The sequence below is a fragment of the Colias croceus genome, chromosome 6, assembly GCF_905220415.1.
Source record: "Colias croceus chromosome 6, ilColCroc2.1".
NCBI classification, from domain to species: domain Eukaryota; kingdom Metazoa; phylum Arthropoda; class Insecta; order Lepidoptera; family Pieridae; genus Colias; species Colias croceus.
In genome coordinates, this window is record NC_059542.1 from 9,697,751 (window position 1) to 9,714,492 (window position 16,742).

General features: G+C 32.5%; 2 protein-coding genes across 2 annotated transcripts in view; both read right to left on the reverse strand.

The window, feature by feature from the left end:
• Positions 1 to 16,742, reverse strand: part of LOC123692240 (NAD(P)H-hydrate epimerase) — a 494,715-nt gene that overhangs the window by 451,301 nt on the left and 26,672 nt on the right. The gene's annotated exons all lie outside the window — the stretch shown is intronic.
• On the reverse strand, positions 1,989 to 15,807 carry LOC123692223 (integrator complex subunit 5). The gene is made up of 17 exons (XM_045636931.1): positions 15,546 to 15,807; positions 14,830 to 14,977; positions 14,530 to 14,640; positions 14,018 to 14,190; positions 8,921 to 9,041; positions 8,393 to 8,569; positions 7,884 to 8,042; positions 7,266 to 7,584; positions 6,779 to 6,956; positions 6,298 to 6,412; positions 5,631 to 5,854; positions 4,865 to 5,023; positions 4,317 to 4,433; positions 3,666 to 3,834; positions 3,142 to 3,281; positions 2,938 to 3,022; positions 1,989 to 2,196 (listed from the first exon to the last, which is right to left on the reverse strand). The coding sequence occupies exons 1-17, from the start codon at positions 15,759 to 15,761 to the stop codon at positions 2,057 to 2,059; spliced, it is 2,751 nt and encodes a 916-aa protein (XP_045492887.1). The 5' UTR covers positions 15,762 to 15,807; the 3' UTR covers positions 1,989 to 2,056.

Sequence of the window (16,742 nt, forward strand, 5' to 3'; positions counted from 1 at the left end):
TCTCGGGAAGTACTTACCTTTTAGGTTTTGATTCCCTTGCAATTAGTTGCGAGTTTCAGAATACCTATGCGGTTTTAATTGCTATGGAATCAAAATTTAAAACAACCATGCCCTGTGTTTCAATTTCATAAACACACTGTAAAAACACTACAATAATTAACGTTATATTGACTTAGCGTTTTGGTTTAAAGTCCAAAAATCGACCTCAGTTCATGATTTTTTTGCAAAAAAAACCTGATTGTAAAATAAACAAATTAAAACAACCATGCCCTTTATCATATTCGAAACTTTAATATACATTTTTTTTAGATATGTACATTAAGAATCTAAGAAGAAAAACGGTTATAACTAGAATTAATTTTCGGTTTTAAAAGGGAATTCTACCCGATTCAAGCCTTAAAGTTATTATAGGAATTTTTCCTTTTTCCCAGGAACGCGTATCAAGCTGAAATTTATATCGTATACTTAAATCTTCAGTCCCTTGATGTTATGAAAAAAATAAAACTTATAAGCCAACGCAATCAAAAGATACAGCCATAAATGCTGAAAATTTTCGCAAATTTCGACATTCGCAAGGAAATCAAAACCTACAGGGTGCTTCCCATGAACACAGACTCTTGAAATTTGATACAAAGTAACATCTTATAACACAGATATAGGAGTAATTACGAAAAACATAAATTTTTAATAAATAATAACATTATAAAAAAAAATATTTTTAATAATTTTAAACTTACAACCTCTTTACTCATGAACGTATACATGTACATGTACATGTATTGTGTACATGTATTTAATTGATATTAACATGAAATACTCAAGTCTATAATAGCTAAGCTGTATTAAAATCAAACTATGTCAACGCAATCAGAAGATACAGCTGACAATTTTCGCAAATTTCGACATTCGCAAGGTAATCAAAATTCAAAACCTACAGGGTTCTTCCTGTGAATTCACAATCTTGAAATTCGGTACGAAGCAACATCTTATAGCACAGATAGAGGAATAATAACAAAAAAAATAATAATAACATAATATGTATGACAAAAATCTTTAATAACTTTAAAGTTTGTCTGTCTGTCAAGATCCTTTTTCTCAGGAACTTGAACGCGTGGATACCTCCACATTGAAATTTATTTCAAAAAGGTACTTAAATCTAGGGTCCCTTCAAGCTGTGACAAAATCAAACTTATTACCCAACGCAATCGAAAGATACAGCCGTTTATGCTACAAATTATCGCAAATTTCGACATTTGCAAGTGTCGCCAGGAATCAAAACCTACAGGGTTACTTCCCGTGAACACAGAATCTTGAAATTTTATAAATAATTTAGAAGGTTACGTCTTATAGCACTTACAAAAGGAAAAATTTGCAAAAAGCATAAATATAAAAAAATGTTTGTACGGAACTCATGATGCGCGAATCCGACTCGCACTTGGCTGTTTTTTTTTAAATCTAACTACGTATCAATTAAATTTATCAAAATATAGCTTTTGTAACTCGACTACGACTATATGACCCCCCCCTGGCACTAAAGCTGGATCCGCCCTTGCCTAAATCAGGTGAAATTTTTGATGAAAAAGGAAAAAATCGGGTTAATCAGGTACCTTGGTATTTATATATTTTGGTAGGTTAAGCCCGTGGCTTCGCTCGCTTTCGAATTGTAAATCCAAAACAGATCTCGAAGTCACAATCAATACAAAAAATAAAATAGTAGAAGACTGTTGTCCGGTTTCATGCAAATATTACTATTCAATTAATTTATTAATTTTATTTCTATTTTTCATTTTGGAGAATTTGATTTGAATTTTAAGCAACGCACATGCGATCACAGTCGCGGGCAATGCTAGTATGAAAATTGAAATACAACTGAATACAACTCAAAGTAGCTGAGTAAGTGAGTAGGCTGTTATGAAAAAATTAATTTCCATATATGATTCAACTTTAAAATTTGTACATCAAGAAGAATAAATAAAACAAAATAGAAGTACTAATAATTACAGGCACTTTATTACTTAAACTACTAATTACAATATTTACAAAAGTGATAACTTAATTAAGCATCTTTTTCGAGATTTAAGAACATAATTGGATACATATGACCTAATTTTGATATTCTTTTTTGTATAATAATACGAAACGTATCCGTGTATGAGGTAGGAGGCTTGCACGTTGAGGGATCTCGCCAATGAAGACCTGTGAATAACAAAAATATAAATATTTAGTTTTCTATCCAATAACACTAATTCTAGAGTTGTAGACTGTAAGAATTGTAAAACTATTTAAAAAAATAGAGTAATCATTGTTATCTGTTATAGCTGATTTACACAGGGTCAGTAGACGAGTCAGTCGCGTCGTCGTGACTTTCTGTTTACATAGACTTCAAGCCTCTGTACTGACTTCAAATCTGTTTACACAGGGTTTTTTTTCGGGTCAGCACTGATTTGCCTCGAATTTGTAGTCAGTTACTGACCCTGTGTAAATCAGCACTTAAGATTATTTTATTTTACCGGGTTAAATAGGTATCATAAAACAAATAAAAATGTTTTAAGGCGACTACACCACCGAAACTAGCGCCCCCCCAACATTTTATTTTTTTACTCCTAAACCAGATCAAATTTAAAAAATCTAGCTCGGTACTTTGCTAGTATATTACTTGTAGTATTTTTGGTATTACTTTTCATTATTTTGCATTCGGTAAATTAGGAGAACTTTTGATTACCGCCAAAAGTGGCCACTTTTGGCGGTAATCAAAAGTTCTCTAGAATAATGAACAGTTAGAATAGTGAAAAGTAATACCAAAAATACTACAAGTAATATACTAGCAAAGTACCGAGCTAGATTTTTTAAATTTGATCTGGTTAAGGAGTAAAAAAATAAAATGTTCGGTGGCGCTAGTTTCGGTGGTGTAGGCCTCTTTTATTTCTTTATGCATACCTGTGGCATCACAAGTAAATAATGCAGGCGACGGCACGTGATCCCTCGTGTAGTTCCATAAACAATCTCGCAATACTTGAACAAGCTAGAAAAAAAACAATCGTTTTACTCGAGGCTTCTTAACAATGTTACCCTTTAATATAAAACAAAATTTTCTTAGGCCAACATTCTTATAAAATTCTGTAATAAAATATCCTAACTAACCTCACTAGCTGTCAATTCTGGCGCCAATTCCAACATGTGACTCAGTGGATGTGGCAACAATTGTCCAAGTGTCATTATTGACAGCAGTTCTGTCAGCGCGGACAATTCGCGCGCCAACTCCGGTGATTGTGTGTGCCGATCTGAAAACGAATTGGGTTTAAACCATGGGAAATGAAATTTGAAAATTATAAGTGATTTTTTACTTCTCTCATAATTTTTAAGTATATTATTTTAAAATACGTAATGTTTCTATTTATCCAGACATACACATGTGTGGATAAATAAACACAGCAGGAAAGAATTTGAATTTCTACCAACGAAAAAGGGAAGATTGTCAACCAGTCACTTTCCTATCCCTGCCGGTAAGACCTAGATGGATGATGTCGGGAAAGTGTCGGGAATTCTTATATATGTAAAAAATCGTATTTCCTCCAACGAAAAAGAGAGGATAATCGAGTAATCGTCCAGTCACATTTTTCAAGATCCTAAAAAATGTGTTGCAAGTTGCAACACACAACACTCACCCAAGTGCGCCCGCAGCCTGTGCAGCAGCGTGGCGGCCGAGGCCCGCAGCAGCGCGGACGACAGGCACAGCGCGGGCCGCGCCAGCGCCACGCGCCGCAACGCAGCGCGCGCCACCGCGCACCGCTCCACCGCGCCGCGCATGTACAGCTCGCGCTCTATGCTCACTTGCTGTTTGTACCGAATTTATTTAATTAAGCAATATACAATATGACTTAATTCTGAGACTTCTGAGACTTACAAAGACTCATTTCGTCTTTTTACACTTATTAAAAACTAGCTTCCGCCCGTGACTCCGTCCGCGCGGATGTCGGTCTTCGCGTGGATGTTTTATTTCTCCATTTTGAGTAACTCTGACAATGTCATCTTATAAATATCTATCGGACCCAAATACGGCTATGCCTATAATAATACGCAACGTGTGTTCGCGGTTCTACAGAACAACATCTATGGATAAAACTGAAAAATTAAGATCATTTTTTTTCTACGTATTTTTCTAAATCTTTTTTTACGCCCAGGATAATAAGTTATAATTATACCAAGTTTCATTGAAATCGAACCGTTAGTTTTCACGTGATGTCTTCACATACAGACAGACAGACAGACAAAAAACAACATCTTTCAACGATTTCTTATTACGTCTCTATACATACCTTAGTAAAATCTTCATCAGGCCACGGTAAACCGTTGTACATCACATCTGGCGACACTAACTCCACTAGCAGTAAGGAAACTGACGTTGCTCCTTCAACAATGCCGCTGTTGCCATCCTAATGAAAAAAAAATTCGTATTGTTACACTTCTTGTATAAGTTATACTTTGAATTATTGTAGTTATGCTTTACACGATAAGATCTCATTACAGTTAAATTTCGTCATTACTGAGTTTAGAATAAAATGTTTTGGAGGTTCCTGTAAAGTGTAAAGCATTTGGGGTGTGTGTCAATCATCATTGTAGAGTAGCGCTTCTGCCCCATTTGGAGACCCAAATAATAAAAGCTAAAATAATACAAGTATGTCCCTATAATCATTATTATCAATTAACTGTTGCCTAACAAATTTTCTGTTTGGTCCTTCGAGCCTTTCGTACCCTATACGGGCTTTACATAAGCCACAGCTTGTAACAAGTATTAAAGAAGCCTGTTCTAACCCAGACATTATATTATATCTATGCGTCTAAATTCATTAATAACGTTACATACCATACAAGACATCAAAGCGCCCATCAAGAGTTCATTATTAGTAGTCAATATTGGTGGTATTTCGTTGTCATCTTGACTGCCTTGCTTCCTCACACCCTTGCCTATTATACCAGCATGGAATACTGATGTGTGGCTTTGAGTTAATTGTGTTATTGGACCCTGGATAAAATAAATAATACATTTTATACGCGTTGAGAGTAAAATTTCAAGGTCACGTCATGGCAATACCGTCACGTGATGGAGTTAAGGCGACGATATTGGTATCTTTGAATCTTTCTAGAGAAATTTCACTTCAGACACGCTCTTTTTTGTTAACTCATTGAGCCCCAAGCGGCCCGATCGGTCCACGACACAATAGATTTTCTATTGTGTCTGTGATTCCGGGGCCTTATTAATGGCTGGCACTGTGATTTGATGACGAGACACATGAAATTATTTATTGCACTCTACCCACATTTGTAAAAGAATTACATATTAAATTTGAACAGTACATACGTGAAAAAAAAAAAAATTATTAACATTGTAAAACTTGAAGGCCTATATAAATGGAAACCCTAATTATCTTGGAGAGGTTACAAGTAACATAATACAATAACTAAATAAAAGTAAAAAAATATCTAATTCAACAATAAAAAACTCAAAAGAGTCCTATACATACGAAACTGCATTAGTTTAGAATCTTTAGATAGATTATATATCGCCCGTATAAAAAGGACCTTCTTACTGTAATAAAAAAATCTGTTACTTTAAAATGAACAATACTCACATGCTTCTGATTCATATAAATCAGCAGATCATCATTGCTCCACTCCTTCGAAGCGGCCAATAGATTCGGTATAACAGGTTTACTGCCGAAAATCCTGTCTTCCCTGAACATGGCAGTCTCTAAGAGATCCCGTAACGCGATCGCACGAGCTAGCTTGCTGTGAATACAGAGCTTCCGGAGTAACCGACTGGCGGACTGAACGCCGCGGAGTTTAGCCATTAGGTCTGAAATTTTATTTTTGTGTAAACAATATTGTGATAATATGGTAGGTAGAATTGTGTGTGTGAATTTTAGTATGATTATTTGTCTGGAAGGAGATATTGATATTCGGATTGTAAAATAAATGCATTTTTAAGAAAAAGAGGAGAAAAAATAACTAAAATATGGAGAATTAAAATACATAAACAAATAAGAAACCCGAATTTTCATAATCATATTTCTGTTTTTAGTAAGTTGAAAAACAAAAGAAATGTCGATGAAACATAAAAAAACTGTATATTTAATAAAAACAATTAGTATCTTATTTTTAAAAAATGACAAATAAGTCTGGTCTTTGTTATATGTATTTATGTATTTTCAATGTAATAAAGTATAATATATAAAATAAATAAATACGGTATCTTTACACATTCGAGTAGTTCTAAATTAGAGTATACTTAAATCTTACCTTTTTCGTGTAAACATCTGAAAAAGTATTTAACTACTGCCTGAACAACTTTTAGAATGACTTCAACACTAGGAGGAGGAGATTTCGTTCCAGATAGATCGACTTTATCTAATACCTGAAATTTACTATACATTATTAATGGGAAACCTTTAATTCAACCTTTGAGATTTGTTTATTTTAATAAAAGGTAATTACACTAACTCTATATAAATCAAATGACTATTTTGAAGTGACACTTTTTTAGGCGCGTTGAGAATAAAATATCAAGGTCGCGTCATGGCAATGCTGTCACGTCATGGAATAACGCGATGATTTTGGTATATTTGAATCTTGCAAAAGAAGTTTCACTTCTGACACATGTGCTTGGCACATACGCTTTAAAAATACTTTTTTCTAGGATTTTTCTAAATATTAACCTAGTAATATAGATGAGTAATCGGATTTCAGCTCTTGGAGGTTCATTTTTTGTATTTTTTTTTACCTGCGCAATAGCATGACAAGTGGGCATTTCATACAATGTTGCCATAGTGCACGGCGTGCGCGCACGCAGCAACGACGCGTAGTGTTGCAACGCGTCACCGATGCGGTACAAATTCGCTTCAACCGCGCGGCATATACTGCGTGTGCGCAACACTGACACGCGGTTTGAGTTCTCCCACCTGTGTGAAAGTATAGGAAAAATTTTCATAGTGGGCACAATACATTTGAATAGTGTAAATTTGGTGTAAAAAAAGGTTTTTGGTTACATATGAATAAAGTTCGTTCACTTTACGAGACGAAAATTGCAAAATTGAGCATGTTCAATCATTGTTTTCACCTTTTTTTCCGTCATTTACACTTTAGTAAAGGTGAAATAAAATTATGGTCAATGTCAAAATTAAGGAGTTTCAATTTTTTTCTAAAGTTAAAACAAATACATTGTGAACATAAAAATAAAAATAATTAATATTCTCGATACATATACGAACCTCAACAATTTAGTGATATTCAAACAAATATGATGCATATACGTTTTCTGGTCGATCGACATTTCGTGTTCGTTCACAACAAAACATTTCTTAATCTGTTCGTCAGAGAGCATAGAATCCCGTAACGCATATTCCACTCCTGTTTTGATGAAATTCTGGTATCTTTCCGTATCCATATTTAGATCCGTGGAATCGTTTGGTGTGTGCATTGTTATAGTACCAGATATTATACGAACAAGGAGCGATAATGTTGTGTCGTTTCGTGAATATTGGAGAAGGTAACTGATTGTGGTGACGAATTCGGATGGTTGAATGTAACCTAAAAGAATTAACTCGGTTTGTATTGAGAGCAAATTAAAAAAAAATCTAGTATAAAATATTATCTTTAATCTGTTTATGTGGACCTAGTACAGTACCCTGTAGAACACCAAGATTATAAACATTGCATTATAAAGTAATCACTTAATAAATATTTGAAATAACATTTTTAATTTTCTTACAAGTACAAAGGTATGATGTGTATGATTGAATACAGTCTCTAAAAATTATAATACAATCCATTTTTCAGCCATAGTTAATTAATAAAAGGCTTATATAAAATCATTCTTCAATACTTACAGACTAAAATGAGTATTCTAGCTATAGAATACTGTTCCAACTGATTTCCCACTAAAAGCTTTTCTCTTACAATATTTATTTCCTCTGCAGTACTTGTTAATAGTGGAATTGGGCGTTCAGGAGACATTACTTCAAATTCTAGTTTTTGTAAAAGGTATTCTAAAAACATAATATTGTATAAGTGTCACATTATAATAAAAAAATACAACTTGATTTAAAAATATTTTTCTTTCTGAAACTACAGGTAAGTAGATTATTTTAAAATTTCTATATTATTTTAGGGTACACCAATGCTTATAATATTGAAATCCTGATTTAAATAAAAAAAAATTAAGGATTTGCCATTCATTGATTTAGACAATTTTACAATTGCGTTGCTTAACACTTTAATACGCGTTTTCGTTTAAATTCCATTACAATTTAATCATTCAATTCAATTTACAACAATTCCCGGTTTATCTCAATTAAACAATATTACTTATTTTAATTAAAAGAAACTAAAATCTCACCCAACAAGTGCCTACAAAACAGATTAGTCTGCGCATATTTCAACAGCATCATAAAGCAGTGTACATCTGTACGTAACAACAAAGTCACCAATGACGCTGGCCCGACCCCCTCCCATGAACCACTGTGACGGTAAATTGAGCATATTGTATATAGTCTATCCATTACTGCGTCTGTCACTGAAAAAAATTTTTTTTTTTTTGTATTTTGTGTTTTGTGTCATTTTTATCTATTTATGTTATTTTCCAACAGCAATAAAAAATCTTATTTATCAAACCAAACATTAATATTGATATAGATACATTATAGATTAAAGATTAACATAGATATTAAAGGTATGTATAACCAAAATTGTCTCCTTATAGTATGTAGTTCAAAAGCAATCATAAATTCGTAAGGCTGTTATATACATATGTAAACTCTTCTATGAATTTCTAATTACTATTTTTCATTAATTATATTATATTCTATGTGTACATTCAACATTTGAAGAAAAAAAAATATTTTTTGTTACTCAAATATATACTCACAAGTTGTTTCTATGTCCTGAATAAGAGCTTTTAGTACAATATCAGACTTTGAAGCCAGATTTAATAAGTATGGGATCACATCTCTCTTTTTATCTGATTTTGGGTCTTCTTTTATTGCTTCCTGAAAATTTTTAAATGAAATAAATAAAGAGAATATATTACATTAAATATCTATAATAATTAATTAGTGTTTGTTGTTAGTTAATAACGGACAAAAATAATTGCAGACTTTTTTATATGCTATTGCATGATCTTATGCATTGTTTTATTAACCCCTCAGCTGTCGCGGCGCGCCGCCTCAAAAAGGTGCTGTCTGTCGGGCAAATTCGAGCTTTCGGCGCTGATTTGCCGATTTTTTTCGATATTAAAATTTGTGATATAAACTTTAACCTGTGAGACTCTTGTAAATTTTAATGCTAACTAGATAACCAAACTTTATATTAGTTACCTTACTTACTCCCTGGCATGCGTATTTTACTTATTAGAAGCATTTTTTCCCACACATTTTGAATAAATGTTACATTGTAAAGAAAAATACTCATAAAAAAATAATATCAAGGTATTTTAGATTTTTATTTTTGTATTTTCATACTAGAATAGACAATCTTTTGAGTGAATATAACAAAAACATAGGTTTATTTAATAAAAATTCGAGAAAGTTGATTATGATTATCATCGTTTACGCATGAGCATAAGCGGGCGCGATCTCCAATCATGTTCATACAAATACAGACTTTACAGGGTGCTCCAAAATGACAACATTTCAAAATTTTTTGCTACTTGTTTTTATTTTTATTTTAATCAAAACTAGATAAAAACTAACAGTAATTTTTACTTTTTGGAAATATTTAGGTTTTTATTAATGTTTAAAAACCGTCTTATTCCTAAATGACGTTATTCTTATAGTGGGCTTTGTTCTAACGTCTGTATGTATAACGTCTCCACATGTCTAATTTATTTTCTCTTAAAATTTGCATTTAAGAAAATATTTTTTGTGGTAACAATAGCATTATGAAGAAATGTTTTTTTTTCTTTCATGCTCTTAATTATTATCTATTCTATACATATAATAAATCTGTAGAAGGGTCAATTCTGTACATTGAAAATATTGAAAATATAAATAGCAGGGGGTGTTACTGGATCGATACCAAGACCAAATATGTGATTAAAAAAATTATTGTCTGTCTGTCTGTCTGTATGTGAAGGCATCACGTGAAAACTAAGGTTTCGGTTTCGATGAAACTTGGTATAATTATACCTTATTATCCTGGGCGTAAAATAGGATACTTTTTATCCCGGAAAAATACGTAGAAAAAAATCTTAATTTTTTCCGTGCGGACGGAGTCGCGGGCGGAAGCTAGTAATCGTATAATATGAAATGTTGTCCAACTACAAATCGAAAGGCACTGTATCCATTCAGAAAAATGTCTAAGCTGTACAAATGTGAAATCTACATTTAATTATACCATAACTTAATTATAAACCGTTACATTTAATTTATAAATCAAAAATTTACGGAAATTTGAGTTTGAAACATTTTTTATAAAATACAGCTTATGTAAAGGATAAAAATCAATAAACTTAAAGATACAGAATAAATAAACAATTACATATAAATGATATAATACATCTAAATGTTATACTTATCATTCTAAAAATCAACAAATAATAGGAATCAGAAAACATACTAAATGAAAATCATTATATTATGTCCCTAGTTGTATAGAAGAAAGAATCGTATCATATTATTGTTTTATTAAAAAAATGAACGTTATGCCTTAATAAAATTAACGCTCCCAATCCTATTTATGCATATAACTTAGCCACGCGTTACTCAAATAATTTTGTCCGTGGGCTAAATTAGCTTATGAGTAAATAAATAGTACAGAGATTCTTAAAAAAATATCAATCATCTAACGGATTGAAATAATTGGTAAGTACTTAAATAAATTTTATTTAACTGATAGCACTATAAAAAATTGTTATGAAGCTTTGTGTCTGTACTATTTATATACTCATGTGGTTGTAATGTGTGATGTTGACGCTAACATTGGCCAATTAATAGGAATATTTGCAACTTAGCACAAATAACGTCGAACAGAACGAACTTCTGTTCATTATTTCTTGTAATATATCGAACACAACGACCGCCTTGAGACGACGATATTACCACGAGGTTCCACTTGAATTTGATCAGGAAAGTGATGAAAGCTATCCAATCTATAGTTTTTATTTTACTTCAATACATGCAGTATTTCCAAGCATATTGTAATTGAGATATAAACTAATCGGTAAAATTGTATTAAAATCGGTTCAGTAGTTTAGTCCTAACTACTAAGTCCGTAGTACACAAACGGCATGGAACTTAAAAATATTTTGATTGGAATAAAATAAAACGTAATGTGTAGAATTTCATGAAGAATCCTGGTATCAGGAATTAAAAGCTGCAAATTCCCTGACACTGATCGTGTAAGTATTATTATCTGTTCATTTGACAAAGTATACAGAGTTATATTTTCTTGATTTCAAATACTGTTACGTCCTATTGTTAAAGTAAGCCTTGGAGTGTCTTGCCTTCCATTGCCACAAGGATCGTTGTTCCATTTGAATTCTCTTTTATTGATACTCAAATGCTTACGAATCGGAAAAAGGTAATCCTATCAAATAGTTACTTAGATATTTTTATCTTCAAATGAAAATTAAAATATCAAGGTGGAAGTTTATTAAGGGTTACCTAACAAATAAGTAATTATTGATTATGTAGTTTTAGACAGCAATGTGATATCTTCAAATAAAAAAATTGCATTCTTCTTCTGGGTAATAGAAGCAGTTTTGACACCAAAAATACAATAATTGTTATCGCTAGTCATTAACAAAATGAGAGGATAGATTTATATTTTCAAGCGTACTGCAAATGATGCATTTAATTCGTTTTATTAAATCTGTAATGTTCCAAGGCTATTTAAAGTCATGAATGCAAAAAAATAATCGTCTTCAGACAGCGATCTACATCTATAACGTTCTGCCTACGAATGTACTACATAATATAGTACATAAGAATAAAAAACTCGCACACCGAGGGCTCCGAACAAACCAATTTTTTATTATGTTGTAACTCTAAAATTTTATGATTTTCGAAATTATTCCTCAATCTGCGCTATAAGAGCTTATTTTACCCCAATTAAAAAACTCTACGTACACGGGAAGTACCCTGTAGGTGTCGATTCCCTTGCTAATGTCGAAATTTGCGAAAATTTGCAGCATAAACGGCTGTATCTTTTGATTGCGTTGGTTTATAAGTTTGATTTTTTCGCAGCTTCAATCGACTCAAGTAATCAATATAAATTTCAGTTAAATGTCACATTACGCGCTCCTTATAAAATGGGTCTTGACAGACAGACAGACAGATGGGCAGATGGGATGGACAGACGTAATCTTATTAGGGTTCTGGACCCTTAAAAACCAAACCCTTTGGGATGCAGCCGTTAATACTGCAATTTTTTGCAAATTTTGACATTTGCAAGGCAATCAAAACCGACAGGGTACTTCCCAAGTACATAAAATCTTTAAATTTGGTAAAAAGCAATGTTTTATAAAAACAGATATAAGAATAATTGCAAAGAACATGATTTTTAATTGCCATTTACAAATAAAAAAGTACTTAATAATTTCAACTTTCAACTAATATGAACGCCTACGTGTATTAACTTGATATTCACATTTAAAACTCAGATTTACAATTTAAAAGATTCCTACAGCATAATAAAAAAAATAAGTTTGTACGAAGCCCTCGGTGCGCGAGTCCGACTCGCACTTGGCCGGCTTTTTATTTTTTCTGAAACTTAAGGTTCCCTAACAAATAATAATATGTTGTATTTGTATGAAGGTAAGAATATGTTGTACAATTAAAGTGTTAAATTTCTTTTTGAGTTTGTCCTACACAAATTACATAGTATCACTTTGTCCTATATATAGGTCACAGTGAAAACCATTGTTCCCCATGTAGGTTTTATTACTATTTTTCCAGCATATATACACTTTTAACCATAATATACTAAAACTAAAAGAATTAAGAAAGAAATTATGTCTCTGGAATTTTTTCGTAAGCAGGTTACGGACTAAAATTTTTGTAGTTGATTATGTATATCGTTTTTAACCTGAGGGCAATTATAAATACCACAAAAACGATACCTTTCAATATAAACAAAACATATTATCATGTACATTTTATTTTGTATGAAAATGAAAAATTTAATTGAAGACGAAATTTAAAAAATAGTGATGTTGAATTTGTGAACATCCTGTATGCGGATTTTACGGGGAAATTATTGTCGGTTTTGATTTGAAAACGAAATATCTCTAAAATGGAACACAGTATCAAATTTTGAATTATATCATTAAAATCTTCATAAAATTTCTCGTAAAATGATGTAAAGAACAAATACAATATGTAAAAAAAAATATGATTTACCAGGGGTCAAAAACTAAGCAACGTACAGTTAAGTGATAGATACATATTTGAAACCATTATTTATGGTATAATTGTTGGTAATTTTCATTATTTCGGCACATAAACATTAGGTTATATAGTCAATAATAATAAAAAGACCAATAAATAATTACCGTTTTTCAACTTTCCGCAAAATTTTACATTTTGTAAAACTTTAAAAGTTAAAAGTTACTCGACTAAAGTATGACATAATTACTGTTATATTTCGAATATTTTATCGGTCAAATTATTATTGGATGGACTTTAAATATTCAGTAATTCATAAGCTATCAACTAAATAGTCGTTTATGCAGATTTGAACTATATTTGCGTTACAATGAGCCAATTTCCAACCGGCGGTGATTTGGCACAGATCTGTGCCCCGACAGACTACGGGTACAAAATTTTTGGCACAGATCTGTGTTCCGACAGACGAGGGTTTAATTAAACCAACATTTTAAAAAATGCATGCATGCATACAATGCATCTAATCTTTACTACAGTTCATAATTTATTTCTAAAGGTGTAAATACTTTCATGATGATAATTTTTCAATATATTTTTACTGCTATAATGTTTTGCCTGCTCATTCCTACTCCCGCACTTACTTGAAACAAATCAACGAGTGCCGCTCTAACATGCAACAACGCTGGCGGGTGGTTCGCCAGGTGAGCGAGCACAGCTCTTGCTGCTTCTGCGCCTAGCGCTAGTGCTCTAGGTGCTACGAGACCAGGTTCGGCGCGACCCACCCACCCCACTGCCCAGGAACACGCGCGGCAACCTGTGAAAGTGTAATGTTAGTTTTCTAGCAACTTGTCAGGTTGTTGGGGTGTTATATACTTAGTATTTTATAGTATGTACTTTTGTTGTGGGATGTGTCATGCTTGTATGGTAGAATATATAAAAAATATTGATACATAAATCTTATACTCCTGATGTCAATGTTCCCAATGCAATAAGCATTTTTTCCCCAAGGCTTTTAAAGTTTTCTCTTATTCAACTAGCTAGAATTGATATCAGTAATAACTCAGGCTCCGGAATCACAGACACAATAGAAAATCTATTGTGTCGTGGACCGATCGGGCCGCTTGGTGCTCAATGGGTTAAACAGAATTCTTACCTAACATCATATCAATGCATTTGGCTCTCTCCTCTGAGTTGAGAAGCATTAAATTCTGTGTTGTTATATCAAGTAATATCCTTACTGGCTCTGTGTTTTGTAGAGTTGAGTCTGAAAGAGGACATCAAAAGTATAACACTACACCATAATATACAGAAAAATATAATACAAAAGCATAACCACATCAGGAAAAACTTACAAAATTTAAAATGAAGACTGTAGACATAGATAAATATTTCTATTTTGTATATTGGAATTCTACTGGAATAATAATGGAATTATAACTGATATATAACTTACTTGGTAAATTAGCTTTGTCTGTAGCAATATCCATAATCAATGTAATGCACCATGGAGCTACAAAAGGGGCCCAAGATTCACCAAGACTACATAGTTCTGGGCCAATCATACTAACAGCTTCTAAGGATCCATTGGTGTTGGAATCAACCTGAAACAAATAAATTAAATAGCTTCAGATTCTCCAAATTAGTATTATGAGTTTAAAAACAAAACTTAGTATAATAATGTGCCTCAAGATACTAAATAATTCCCAATTGCATATTCAAAACATCTAACACTTAATGCTTGTACATTTGAATAAGCATTTAGTATTCATCATCATCATCAGCCCATATACGTTCCCACTGCTGGGACACAGGCCTCCTATGAGGGTACAGGCCATAATCCACCACGCTGGCCAAGTGCGGGTTGGCGGATGACACATGTCGTCAAACTTTTTAATTCTTCGACATGTCGGTTTCCTCACGATGTTTTCCTTCACCGTTCGAGCAGTGGTGATGTTACAACATGCGCAGATAAATTGAAAAATCAATTTATTTCCTGCGCGCTCGCCTGGTCTCGAACCACGGACTTATCGATTCAAAGTCCGAGGTCTCACCACTGAGCAGTATTCAGTGTAAAACTAGCTAATTTCAAGTGAAGGTAAATAAGTAATGATTTCATCTATGATGGTATGATACTTAGGTTCAAATTAAAGTGTATGGCAAAATACTTACTTCAAAATCAACTTGGTTCACTGAAATATTAACAGCATCATGAAAAACCATCGCAAAATATTCTAAAACGGCATCTCTTGCTGCTGGGAAGGATTTCAGCAAAGATATGCCAGTTTTTGTCAGTTCTGGAGCATTTTGAAAGTTTTTTCTTGAAACTCCATATATGAAGTTATTTAAATCACTGGACAGTGAAGTAGATTTTGCTGGGTTATTCATTTTTGTTGATTAATCAGTTATAAATAAATAAAACCTCACGCCGACAACAAAAATTAAAAATTAAAATGTCAATGTCAAATTTGTAGATGTAGCTTGTCAACATACTGTCAAAAAAAACGTTCTGAATTAACAAAAATGTTTCTAAATAAATATTATCATTGTAGATATGAAAGTCTATAAAGAAATTATTATAATATTGTTTGAAAATATTTTATTATAGTATATCTTTTTAATTTTACAGGTTTTGTTTAATTTCTAAATTCGTCTCACCTACCTTCAACATATTTTGAATGTAAGGCGGGAAATTAGATTTTTAATTATTAAAACAAGCTTTTCGTATGTAAGTTCGTATGCATATTGAAATCAAATAAGTATTATATTTATAATTAATTGTTTTATACCAGAACAGTGAAAGGGCAATAGTATTTTCGTTAGTGGAATGATAGCAAAAGCCAAAAATACCACCCTCTCCACTTCACCTCACAATCCGCCTCGACGACAATAGGTGAAACCTGAAAGGTTACTGATTGCCACACAAGAACTATGAAAGTTTTGCAATCCACTCTAGACATTATAATTGACCGTTTGTGATGGAAAAGCACCTAGGTACCTACTCTTATGTTGTAGGAACTTGAGCTTTAGCAATAAGTTGGATATTTTTATATTTCGCTTATTGATTTTAACAGGAAAATGATCTGTGAAAGGGTATAAATGATTTTCTTTTAATGATCAAAACGCTTTTAGGCTCTTTATGCTTTAGCATTCTTATCGTGTTTTACTTTATGAGTCGTCACGGTAAAGTTGAATTAAGTGTAGAAACGAAGGACCCTGGTTTACATTCTTGGCCTTATCTAAGACGAAAGTGACATTACTATCTGGCTAAAAACAAAAAGAGATATGTGTCTGCCCTAAACGCTATACCATGGGAACTGTTTTTAGGGTTCCTTTTTTCATTAAAAAACCTAACTTATGTAAGTTCCT